The 13,326-nt window shown below is 45.3% G+C and overlaps 1 protein-coding gene across 6 annotated transcripts in view; it reads left to right on the top strand.

Annotated features, from left to right (window-relative positions):
- Window positions 1-13,326, top strand: part of TBC1D1 (TBC1 domain family member 1) — a 215,689-nt gene that overhangs the window by 169,684 nt on the left and 32,679 nt on the right. For all 6 annotated transcript variants that reach the window (XM_044913007.1, XM_044913008.1, XM_044913005.1 and 3 more), the window contains 2 exons: window positions 5,208-5,369; window positions 11,387-11,545. In XM_044913007.1, the coding sequence (XP_044768942.1) occupies window positions 5,208-5,369; window positions 11,387-11,545 (321 nt within the window). The remainder of the gene's footprint in view (window positions 1-5,207; window positions 5,370-11,386; window positions 11,546-13,326) is intronic.

Here is a 13,326-nt window from a genome sequence, read left to right as displayed (position 1 = left end):
GCGCAAGGGGATTTTACAGCACTGAATGCTAAGTTTTCTTCTGGCTCTGTTTTCCTGCTGTTTTCTTGTGTTCTTGAAGGCCATTCTAAAAGCAGATGTCTAAATAAATCTTTAAAAAACTAGTAAAAGCAGATGTTGGAAAGAGATTTGACTGTGATGACATCACCAAGTGCTAAATGCGCATGAGCTAAATGACGGCTCTGGAGCACAGCACTCATACTCGTGTCTATTGGTTGGGATTTTTGTTGAAAAGCGGAGAGGCAGTTACATTCGTCGTGTAGGTCATAAGTCCTAATACTTATCCTGGCCAGTCATCCTGGAAATGACAGCCATGGAAAATCAGGGCGTAGCTGTAACATGGGAATGGTGCTGGCTGGCTTCTTGGGATGTTAGGAGGCATCGTGACTGCATCGACGTGGCAAGATCAGTATGCCACAGAAGCGGAGCTTTTGTAAAGCTGTGTAAATGATGACCAGACAGAGAAGAATGAGCGCGGAAGAGTTCCGTCAGGCTCCCTGGAACACCTTGCCAGGTGTTGCATTGCGTTCACTAGCCCTTGCCAGCACCATTCTGCTGCTTCCTCATTTCATCTGGCAGTGGTCAGTCCTGGCTGGTCTTCCGTTCTTGCTGTTTGAGTTAATTTCTCTTCTTAGCTCTCTAAAGTTCAACATGCATTTACCTTTGTGGTGAAAGCATAATAAGCTTCTTTAATATAATTTAGAAAGCATGGTTTCAGTGCATTACAGTACCTATATTGCTGAGAAGCTTAATCATCAATAAGAACCTGACCATGAATTGCCTAAAAAAACATTTGGTAAGCTTTGTTGGTGTGGGATGGGCACAGAACTTTCTCATTAAATACAGAAACAAGGGGCACTTGGGTGGCTCAGTCAGCTGAGCATCTGACTCTTGGTTTTGGCTCAGGTCGTTGATCTCAGGGTTGTGGGATTGAGCCCCACTTCTGGCTCCACACTTGGCGTGGAGTCTGCTTGGAACTCTCTCTTCTTCTCCCTCTGCCTCCCCCCCCGCCATGCTCACTCTCTCTCTCTCTCTCACATAAATAAATCTTTAAATAAATACAGAAGCAAGATTTGACAAGAACCAACCGGGAGTGTACTGTGTACTAGAGAGACAGTCATTCTATTGCATTGGTTTTTTTTTTTTTAGTTTTTTTTATTTTCCTAAAGATTTTTTTTTTTAAGGTTGTATTTTATTTATTTGAGAGAGAGAGCATGAGCGTGGGTGGGGGGAAGGGCAGAGGGAACGGGAGAAGCAAACTCCTCACTGAGCAGGGAGCCTGACATGGGCTCGATCCCAGGACCCTGAGATCATGACCTGAGCCAAAGGCAGATGCTTAACTGACCCAGGCGCCCCAACTTATTTAATTTTAGGGAGAGAGCACACAAGCAGGAGGGGCAGGGAGAGAGGAATCTCAAGCAAACTCTGTATTGAGTGTGGAGGGTCTCAGTCTCAGGACCCTGAGATCGCAAACTGAGCCGATACCAAGAGTCGAACCTTTAACTGACTGTGCCACCCAGGTGCCACTTTTAGTTGCTTTTTAAAGGAAAGTTAAATTATATATGGGAGTGGTTGAAATTGATCAGGTGTTAAAGCTGAATTGCTTGCTGTTTGGGAAAGAAATTAGAAGGACATGTATGAGGAGGTTCTTCTATGCTTAAGTCTATTTCCTGGCTTTTGAATATGTGGGTTAAGTATCTGTTACTATTCCAGAACCACTGCATCTGAGAAAGAACCAAACCACATCATCTAAATCCACTTCACTCCATTGTAGGCAGTTGGAAGCTGAATTCTGATTTCCCCAGAGTTAAACAGCTAACTTCTCGTGGTGCTGGGTCTAAAATGCATTTCCTGTCTCCCCAGCCAACAGTCTCCGCCACGCCCCTCTGCAGGACCATTTTCCCCCTATTATAAATGAAGATGCAGGCAGCCTAATGCAGGACAGGGTGTGGTTCAATACAGCCATGGTTTGGGGTTAGCATAGTATTTCTTGTTGAACTGACTCATATCATTCAGAATTTCATACTTCATATTAAAGTTCATATTAAAGACACTATATCTGGGGGCACCTGGGTGGCTCAGTCAGTTAAGCGTCTGCCTTCGGCTCAGGTCATGATCCCGGGGTCCTGGGATTGAGCCCCGCGTCGGGCTCTGCTTCTCCCTCTCCCCCCGCCTGCCTCTCTGCCTACTTGTGCTCTCTTTCTCTGTCAAATAAATACATAAAATCTAAAAAAAAAAAAATAAAGACACTATATCTGCATAGTGGTATAACAACACATTTGAATTTTGAATTTTAATGGAATCGTAACTGAAGGTATTTTTTTAAAGGTTTTTTTCCTATGTTGGCTATAAAAAAATAAAGATTGAGTGTAATTTTTCTAAAATCTGTACAGGTTTGGAGGTCATTTAATCATTGATGCTTCCAGCCTTTTAGCCTTTCCTTACTAAGTTTTTAAGAAATGGCGGCAGTTGGAAGAACATTTTATCTGTGAAGGCAGTTGCTAATAGTGTGGGATTGGGGATGGGCAGCTCCAGCCTACCCTGTGTAAAGGGCATAAATTGGACCTGAAGATTATTAGTTCAAAGTCCAAGTTCACTCATACATCCATGGTAAATGGTAATATGTATTTTAGAGGACTCTTTTGCAGAGTTACCTTTGATCTCATGTAGTCCTGGTTGCCCTAGCCCCAGAAAGCACAATCATGGGTTTGTAGACTCTTATTTAATAATTTAAACAGTTTGGTCTTACATCTAACGGCCTTGGCTGGGAGCCTTGACGTTTGTCACAAGTATGCACCAACTGCCTTGCCTGATAAGACATTTTGGAGGCTACGGATTTTAGGCAGCAGTGTTAGGATACTCACACAGCAGGATGGTGCTTGGGCCAACAGTGAAATACACGGACTAAGCCTTTTCAACTGAATCTTCTGGCTGGATGGTATCGCTCTGTTGACCTCAGAGCGGGTTCCTCATGTTGCTTGCTGGGCTCTTCAGTCAGTCCCAAAGGCTCACAGCAGAGCTCACTGCCAGAGAAACGTCCATTGGCACCGAGAGCCCAGTGCTACCTGCAATCTCTGTCCCCAGCAAAGCTAGTCCTGAACCTGATTTGTCACAGGGTTGTTTAGTGGGACCTTAGAAAACGTATTATCCAAAGTAAGAAGGAAATAAAGTGGTAGATGAAGAATCACAGGTGAGGCAGTCCCAGGCCCAGAGTCGCTTGACTACCCACCAGCTGGTGAATAACTTTGGGCAAGCCCTGTACCTTCTGTGAACTTCAGTGTCTGTGTCCATGAAATGAGAGCTGGACGAGGGAGCTAGGGAGCTCTGCAGCCATTTCAGCACCATCTTTTGGTGCATTTGTACCTGAAGGTGGTAATTGGGTCAGTTAAGTACATAATCCTTGCATCCAGTGAATCAGGTCTTACCGTTAGGGGAGCATTAACCAGATTAACAGAGTTAGCCTTTGCTCAATTTCTAATATGGAAAAAGAAAATATTTTATTTCATGTTATCAGCACTTAATTAGTAAAGCAGTGTTTTATGCTTTTCCTTATTTGCCTTTATATTTTGGATAATTTGTGAGCACTTGCTGATTAGTAGACATTTTGTAGATGTTTAGTATATTTCATCTCCTTTAATCCTCATCAGAGCAACTCAGTAAGGTAGCTGTAATTCCCATCTTAAAAATAATAGGCACTGAAGTGTACACGGAAGTGTAGTGGTTAAGCCGGGGGTCTTCACATCCTGCCTCCAGCACCTCCTACTTCTGTGGGCCTGGGCTGACTATGAGCAGCCTCCTCTCCTCCTGAATAATGTGGGGGTGGGGAGAGTGCATGTATTTTCAGGGGGTTGGGGGAGGACAGACTCATGAGATGTTTGCATTGACTTATCAGTGTCTCTAGGACAAAAAATGAGTTTATGCCAAGAAACGTAACAGCTTAGATGGAATGGACAAACTTCGTGAAAGGTGCAACTTACCAAAACTGAAATGAGAAGAAAAAGATCTGAATGGCCCTGTATCTGTTAAAGAGATCACATTCGTATTGGAAATCTTTCACTCGGAAAACTCTAGGCCCAGAAAGCTCCACTGGATTCTGTCAAACGTTTAAGACCCCCGATAGATATATGCCTCATCCCAGAAAAACTGTATGATTAAGAACAGCAAGCTCTGCCGGGCAGTGGAGAAGGGCAAGGGCCCCAGGCCCCTCCACCTCCTGCTCAGGACCGTGGAGGAACCACTCAGCCTCTGTGTCTCGGTTTTCTCACCCAGAACCCTGCCTCAGAGAGTCATTAGGATGAAATGTTGCTAAATATAAAGTACTTAGGACATAGTCTTTGCTTATTATATCATAAAAGACAGTAGTTGATCAGTTCTGCAGAGGCCTAGGTACTGGCTTATACTTAGCTATGCATCCTACCTCCTGTCCTAATACACTTGTAGTCAGGATCTGAGATGTGAGGTGGAATGGATTTGGGGGCTGACAGCATTACCACTGTCGAAATAGGATATAGTGGTTTTAGATGGGAGTGAAATTGTCTGATCGAATCCTGAGAATTGTCAAGTTAAACTTTTCCTTTATTGATTCCTCTCCCCTCCCCCACCCCATTTTGGTAATTTAGGTACATTTTTAATGCAGTTTAAGCTGAATAAGGTTGGTGGGAAATAATAACTACCTTCATGTATTTGGGGGAACGTCCTATGAGAGGGGCAGATTTCTTCTTTTGAGCTGCAGGAAGCAGAAACACGACTAAGTAGAAGCTACCTAAGGAGGTTTGGGTCTAACCAAGGAGAAACTGTCCTTGGAGGGTCTCTTCTGGTTCAGATGAATAAATTTTGTTGATCTCTAAGCATGCCAGGCACCAGGAATTTTAACACACAGCTCCTGTCCTTGAGATATCTGTGGTTTAATAGGGTAGCTATGGAGATTGCTGGAACTGGACAGGTATGGGATGGACTGTAATAGCAGAGCCAACAGGACTCACTGGGGGTGATGAAGGGGCAAGAGAAATCAAGGATACCTCCTAGGTGCATTTAGTTTTTTCCAAGGTAAGGAAAATGGGGTGGCGCAGGAACAGTGACTTTAGTTTGGACCTGGTAAGCTGGCTGTAACAGCTCAGCATCTCAGCAGTGCTGTGTGAGTAGGCAGCCATAGCATTCTCTCTAACATGGTCTTAAATGATGTCTTCTAGCCTCTGAAAATGATTTGCTGAACAAGCGCCTAAAGCTCGATTATGAAGAAATCACTCCTTGTCTCAAAGAAGTAACCACAGTTTGGGAAAAGATGCTTAGCACCCCAGGAAGATCAAAAATTAAGTTTGACATGGAGAAAATGCATTCGGCTGTTGGTCAAGGTAAGCTTTATGGGAAATCCATCCAGCCATCCTTACCTCACATTGATGATTAGGGGGGAGAAGTATGGAATAAAAAAAGTATGTTAAAGTCCAATTTTGGTGGCCATTTGTCTCCTAGTTACCATGTCTTTCCCCAATCTGTTTCCAGATATCTTAATTGATGTAAATTTTACCACCATTAGTATTCCTCTTAGTTAATTAAAATGCCCAGAAGCACAGAAAACAGGAAGAAGATAGGAAAACAGGGCTTGGTTGCCTACAACCTAGGTAATGATGACATACTCTGAGTTAAATGGTAAAGTGAAAACTAATTGCACGGCTTCTCTGAGGACTCTCAGGAGACAACAGAATTTTGTGCAGACTTCAGACAGGTAGTCCCAGGTTTAGATCCCAGCCCTCCTGATTTGCCTTGTGATTCTAGGCAAATGGCTTAACCTCCCTGAGCCCCACTTTCTCCATGTGTAAGATGTGAGTGATGACAGTGATTGCTTTGAGCAGTAAATTAGCTGATCCCTGGAAGCACACTGCATGTGCCTGCTATCCTGGGAGGCCCGGGTGGGTGGGCAGTATTTGCTGTTTTTCAGTGCGGTCTGCGGATTGTATGCCAGTCCACATGCGACTGGCCTAAGTATAGAACTTGAGACTAAGCACTTAAAAACTTTTCCAGCAATTTGATGAGGGTAATCCTTAAAAGAAAAAGAAAATGTGGACTTACGTTGTATCAGTCTTTTTTTTCCTGTTTCCTGTTCCTTTATAAATTCACTTGTAGTGTATTTTATAAAAAGTACCAGCAGTGGATTAGAACACTTTAAAAGAAAACAAAAGGGCGCCTGGGTGGCTCAGTTGGTTAAGCAACTGCCTTCGGCTCAGGTCATGATCCTGGAGTCCTGGGATCGAGTCCCACATCGGGCTCCCTGCTCAGCAGGGTGTTTGCTTCTCCCTCTGACCCTCCCCCCTCTCATGTGCTCTCTCTGTCTCTCATTCTCGCTGTCTCAAACAAATAAAATAAAAATCTTTAAAAATTAAAAAATTAAAAAAAGAAAACAAAAATTGGTTCTTCATCACAGCTAGTTTGAGTAGCTCCATTTTACATCTTAACTTTGATGATTATTAGTGTTCAAGTAAAACAACTATTTCTTTTAAGTAAATGTATATTAGCATCTGCTGGCAAGATCAGAGACTTTCGGAGTCTAATCTAGTGATTACTGAGTTCTGGTCAATGCAGTCATGAATAACCAAGAGTTTAGACCAAGCTTTACAAATATGTATGAAGCTTACAGTTTTCTTCTGACTTTATTAGCAGCTCAATGGAAGAAGTTACACAAGTGTAATTCATCTCTAAGACAGTGGGTGATGCAAAGCAGTTTTCTGAAGCCTACTACAGGCATTATTTAAACTTTATCTGAATTTCACAGCACTAGTTTTAGTAATAGGTTTTTGCTAATTATGACTTTCCCCTTTCTATGGATAAGGAAACATGGCTCAATTGTAATGGGCCTAGGGCCACAGAGCTGCTCACACACCCGTCTGCTAGAGTTCTCGCCATCGCACGGTACTATCTGTGGTTGAACCTGCCTCGGCAGTGCTCTTCTCAGAGACCAGACATGGGGTGGGTGGTGAAGAGTCAGGCTCCAAATTGGCCGGTGGCTCCCGGTGTGACTTTTAGCGGGTGTCCTTGCCTTTTTGGGCGCAGGCCTCCTGGCTGCTAGAATGAGAGGCATAGACCGTACTGAGGGTCTCACAACTCTCTTCCAGTTCTCACATTCTTTGTGCCCGTAGTGGTTGCTGGAGGCTTACCACTGCCCCAGATGGCCCCAGATTGCTGTCTGGAAAAAGGAGAAAGCAGAGAGAGGAATGAGTCTGTTCTTTCCCTTTTCACTATTGACTACATGATGGTCTTTAGGTGGCTTTGCTTCTACAAAAGGTAAATCACATGGGTCTGTGACAACTCTTCCAAGTGTTTGAGCTTCTTAGAAGCCTGGCACCTGGATATATTGGTTTTCATTATGCATTTTATGAGGGGGAACTGATGGAAACACTCTGGCATCTGGAGGCTGTATAGTGAAGTTTAGGCTAGGTGATTGTATGGTTTGTATGCTGAGGTGAGCCAAACCTGGAATCCCCTCTGTACCCACTGGCATGGCCATACCACCTTCCGTGACAGGAACTCTGTTTCTAACTGCACAAAGGGCTTTGTCAGTTACTTGGCTGGTTTCAACATGTACGATGTAATGACTCCAAACAAATGCCCACAGTCCATCTTGTAGCTCAGAATAAGAAATGAGATTAAATCAGAACCACCCCTTTGGCCTTTTAGGTAGAGGCCAGGTTACCATGGAGCCTTATTTAAAAGAGAAGACAGTCCTGTGTGGGTGGTGAGGCCCTTCCTCCTAATGATCTGAGGACCCCCTAAGTGATGGAAAAAAGGGATTTATAAGCTTTCCAAGTTAAAACTGGATCAGAGCAGCAGGATTAGGGTGTCAACTTGGAAGAAAGAAGAATAATTCTGTGGAGTTTTAAGTAACTGAAAGCTTAGTTTGGGTTTAAATGATTTCACTAAAGATAGCAAGGTAGAACTTTATGAACCGGCACGTACTTGTTAGGAATGAGATTGTGAAAAGGCCACCCGAGCAGCTGGCAATATGGGCCAGATGCAAACACTCCTTACCTTTGATCCAGCAATGCCACGTCTAGAAACCTGTTCTAGAAATTAATCAGTCACAAATGCCCTGCAGTAGGAAGAATGCTTATTGTGGCATTGTAGAGTCAGAAACCAAAACAGAACCCAAAAACCCCAACCGTGTGACCATCCTGTGCCATAGTCCTTGAAAGTGATGCAGTAGATTTATAATTACTGATGCAGAAGATGTCTGAGATAAGTAGCGCACGGTCTCACAGTTGTATTTCTCTGTGTGCACATATGTAGGAAGCCATGTATGACACATTTGCAGATATCTGAATAATAGGCAGGATGACCATACATCCGGTTTACCGAGCATAGCCCTAGTTTGCAGCTTGTCCCAGTGAAATAATTAATACCTTCCTCCCTTTGCTTTCAAGAGCTTCCTGCTTTGGGTGGTGAATTATATGTTCACTCTAGTTATGAGTGGTTTTTCACTTTCTTTATATCTTTTGCATCTTTAGAAGGGCTTTTAAAAAAAAAAATGGTGAGCACAAATTACTTTTGAAGTCAGTAAAAATAAAAAAAAGGTATTTACGTTTAGGGGGAGAGTGGCCTCCTGTCCACGCTGAACCCTGCCTGCCGGCCTGGGGTAGGAGTGGGTTACAAGTGAAGGCAAACTGAGCCTGGGGAAGTGGGTGCCAGGTCCTTCTCAGCAAAGGCACTGGCTCCAACTTGCATGAGTCTTCGTTTTTAAATCACAAAACCTAAGCTCTCCTATACTAGAATATGTGGTACTGTCCAGTGACACAAGGAGTATTCTTTTCCTCCAAAAAATAAAGGTCTGATAAGATAATGGGAATGATTTAGTAACAAGAGGAAATTGGTCATCTCATACTTGGGGAAAATTTCCCAGGCTGAAAAAAATACTTTGTGAAAAGCCCCACTATAAATCACTTAACATGTTGACTGTTTTTCAAGCCACATTTACTTCTGATATAGTTTGAAATGTTGAGGGCTTGCGCGTGCGTGTGCATGTGTACTCACACCATAAGGTATTCTCTGAGCAGGGACAGCAGAGAGAGGAGTGGAATAATATACAAAGGCAGACGTCAGGGTGTATTAGTTTCCTGTTGCTACCATAACAAATGTTAGTGGGTAAAACAACAGAACTTTTTTCTCTCGAACTCCTGGAGGCCAGAAGTCTGGAGTGGAGGTGTCGGCCGGGCTGCACTTGGCCACTGTGGAGGCTGCTGGCATTTCTAGACTTGGGGCTGCGGCACTGGGGTCTCTGCCTCCTGGTCACACTGCCTGCCCCTCTTGCCTGCTCCCCTGCGTCTCTTATCAAGACCCATGTCCTTGGCTAGGGGACCCGCCTGCATAGTCCGGATGATGATCTCAGTTCAGGACCTTCATTGTAGTCCATAAAAACTCTTTTTCCAAATCACGTCCACTGGTTCCGGGGGTTAGGATGAGGACATATGTTTTTTGGGGACTACACAAGGTCATGAGATGAATGCTGTGAGACCGGCATTTAGAGAAGGTGTGGGTTTGGTCACAGTTAAGTGTGGCCCTGGGTATCTCCCACAGGCTCACCTTTTTTATTCTTTTGCAACTGGTATGTGTAAGGGAAAAATCAAATTACTTACCATACCTAGAGTATTTATTTATTTATTTCATAAGTTGTTTTTTTTTTTTTTCCCCCAAGTATAATATTTTTTTTCCATGCTGGGCATGGAGCCCAGTGTAGGCTTGAACTCAATGACCGCAAGATCAAGACCTGAGCTGAAATCAAGAGTCAGATGCCTAGCTGGCTGAGCCACCCAGCCGCCCCACCTAGAGTATTTCTAAGAGATGGCTGAGTGATTGCTCTAAATAGTTCTTTGTGGATCTGGTAATAAATGACCTTGAGTGTTCTCTGGTTCAGAGCCACAGATGATGATTTTATTACTGACTGCCAGGCAGGAACACAACATACATTTTTCCAGTACTCTTCTGAGGAGCAGCTTGTCTGACTGTTGTGACAGGGAAGACGTGAAGAGGGAAACACCAGGCTCTTTCTCTGCTCTGCTCCAAACCAGCTGCTGGGTGATCTCGGGTGAGGGATCTGTGCTTGTTGGCCTCAGTTTCCTCATCTTTACCATGAGGATCATCATCTTGTTTCCCTCGGCAATGACAGAGTGCTTAGAATGGTGGCAGCGCCTGGTGACCTCATGGTAAATGTCACCTGCTGCTGAAACTTCCCTCAGACGTGGCCAGTGGAAAGCCAGGAACACGGTCTCCCTGGGCAGGCGCTCTGAGTAGCCGGGAAGTGTACAGAGCAGTCACAGTTTGTCCCTAAACCGCAGCTTCCTTTTCTCTCGAGAGCTCCTGTGAGAGATGAGAAAGATTTGGTGTCTTATTCTGCAGGCTCCCTTCTCCCCCATTTCCACATCTGGGCCTTGTAACAACAGCAGAATGGTGAACCAAAAATTGAATCAAAACCGTCACTCTTGCTACTAAAGTTTGCCTTAAATAGCATCATCAGCTTTAAGAGAACTTTTCATAGTTTCAGGTGACATTTTTAATCACTTTGAGTATTCAAATCACTTGTGTTTAAAACATGGAGGAGAGGCTCTCGGATAGCTTTTCTTGTTTTCAGGTACCGGTTGAATGCTCCCCGAGGCACATTTATGTGGACGGTGGCCAGCTTTTCCTCCCTTTCTCCACCCACCTGGCACGCGGTGTCTAAGCAGCATTCCCCGATTAGGCTGCTCCCGCCCCAGCTCAATAACATTCCGTAGCTTCCCACGGCTGCTAAATAAAGTGCAGGTTGTTTATCCTTCATGTCGCCTCTTAATAAAACCCTTCCAGCCTGACTGCCACCTGCCTCCTCCACACGTGCGCAGTGCGCACCAGGCTTCTAGTTCCTTCCTCTGACTCGTCTTCTCTCTTCCTCCCACACTCTGACATCTTGACACAAGTGAAGGATTGCACGACCTCTTGCTCTCCTTCATCTGAACCCCCTCACTCGGCTCACGTCCCTTGTAGGAGACGACGTTGTGCATTGTAATTTTATGTGCCTAGAACGTTACGAATTGGCCCTAGACAGGGGCTCGTGTCATTCACCAGTTCATCCCTTGCTGGGTCTAGCCCAGTCCGAACAAAGTATGTATTTGAGAGCTGAAGGGAGAGTGAGGGGCCGGGGAGGTGGGGGAAGGATGGGGCTGTGGAGGGAGGCAGGAAGGGGAGCAGATAGAATAGAATTTTGTTTGTTTCCTTTCCATTTTGATGCTGTTAATCCATATGGAACAAGAGGTTGGGTCAGTGGAATGAAACCGAACTCCTCTTCATTATTAGGTCATACTCTGAGCATAAAATCTGTTTTCTGCCCGCATTCCCCTCCCCCGCCCCCAAGGTGTGCCACGTCATCTCCGGGGGGAAATCTGGAAGTTCCTAGCAGAGCAATACCGCCTTCAACACCAGTTTCCCAGCAAACAGCGACCAAAGGACATGCCGTACAAAGAACTCTTAAAACGGCTCACCTCCCAGCAGCATGCGATTCTTATCGACCTTGGTAAGTCTGCAGTCAATGTGACATGAAAATGGAAGCTTCACTCACTTGAAAAATGTGAAGAGACTGTATGAGTTATTTAGTGATCTGCCTTTAGGTTTAGCAATCAAAATTTACCACTGAGTCTTTGAATTGGAAAAGCCCTGGAGTAATCACAGATGCCTTCAAGTATATAAAAATCTCTCTTTTGTCTGGGCAGCTTGTTAACTCCGCTCTGCTTGAAGGCTCTGGTTGTGATCGTAGTTCAGTTCAGTAATTCCAATATCGATAGGAGGTTTTATAGTCCACCGAAGGAACATTCCGGAAAACATAAGTGTCAGAACCGATGCTTGGCCTAATTACAGGAGCCACTCCCTAGTCTTTACTAATTACAAACAGGACTTATTAGAAAAATTGTAGAAAGCAGTTGTGGGTGGGTTTTGGGCCATTTTATTTTGGGAACAGGGTGGCAAACTTGTCTCTTGAACAGTGTTGAAAACACTAAGATGGAACCAATGTTTTGGCTATAACTGCAGTTGCCCCAGTGAAGGACTCGTGGAATTAGCATATCACTAGGGTGTATGAAGGAGCCTCTTGACTTGTCAGTGGCTGTGAGTGGGGTGGAGGTGGGGTGCTCCCAGGAACCCTGCCCGCCCCACGTGGCAGGAGCTCGGGCCTGCGGTCCTGCTTCTGGAACCTCCATCCCGGCTGCCGCCACCAAGGGCTCCCCAGAGTTGCTTTCTGTGCTCACAGTGGCCTGGTTCTCTGAGGTTCCTGCAGTGTAGCAGCCAGGAGGGAGGGAGGCTATTGCCCAGGAGTTCGAGGTGTGGGCTAGATGAGTCAGCATGGAGTCTTACCTGTCTAGCCACGTAGCAGATTAAATAAAGGGTTAATTTCATAGAAGTTCTTCTCTAGGTCCAAGCTCAGATGTCCTCTCCAAGAAACTGCCCCTGACCCCCTAGCCTCTTCTCCCACCTTCAGACTGGAGTAGGTGTTTCTGTTAAGCCTTTCTGTCCCACCCTGTGCTGTCCTGCCATGATGCTTCCCACGTTCCTTATTGTTCCGATTATCATTATCTGTTAAAGCCTAATACGTAACTTAACCTGGGGCTGAATGTTGTGTGAAGTTACTTAAACTCCCTTCTTTAGTCTTCACAACACGATCAGGTAGGTGTGGTTCTGTCCCTGCTGAGAGTTGAGAAAATTGAACTGCAGAGAGGTTAAGTAACTTGCTTAGAATAACACAGCCGGTGTGCCGCTGAGCAGCGGGACTGCAGAGCCTGTGTGCTCTTTAACCCCCCTCCCCAGCCACTGTCCTCAGTTACCCAGCAGCGCCTTTTAATGGCCCTTCTCTGCTGGCTGGCCTGGGGCAGATTTCCCAGTGTACCCCCAGCTCTGAGGACAGAGCCTGTCACATAGTAGATGCTGGAGGAATCGGAGCTGTTGAACAGGGGGCACCGTGCTAGCGCCCCACTCTCACCAGACCCCCATGACAGCCTTGGGGGATTGGCCCTGTTGAGCAGGGACACACGGTTAAAGGGCAGGACCTAGCCCCTCTGGAAGGCAGGCCCCTCCTTCCCAAGGCCCCTTGAGCCTGGAAGCCCTGGGTGTTCCCATGGAGACGGCTGGCTGGGGGACAAGTGTGAGGCACGGGGCTGGAGCCCATGTGGCCCACTGACCCCCAGAAAAGCAGTTTTGTGAACTGGCAGCTGCGTTTGCTGTGTTTGCTAATGGGATGACTAACAGAGAAATGACATTATGTTCTTATCACGTGAAATGAAGTGAAAAATAAATTGAGAGTAGGAG

Source organism: Neomonachus schauinslandi, chromosome 2, assembly GCF_002201575.2.
Source record: "Neomonachus schauinslandi chromosome 2, ASM220157v2, whole genome shotgun sequence".
Taxonomy (NCBI): Eukaryota; Metazoa; Chordata; class Mammalia; order Carnivora; family Phocidae; genus Neomonachus; species Neomonachus schauinslandi.
This window is presented reverse-complemented; position numbering and strand designations above follow the sequence as displayed.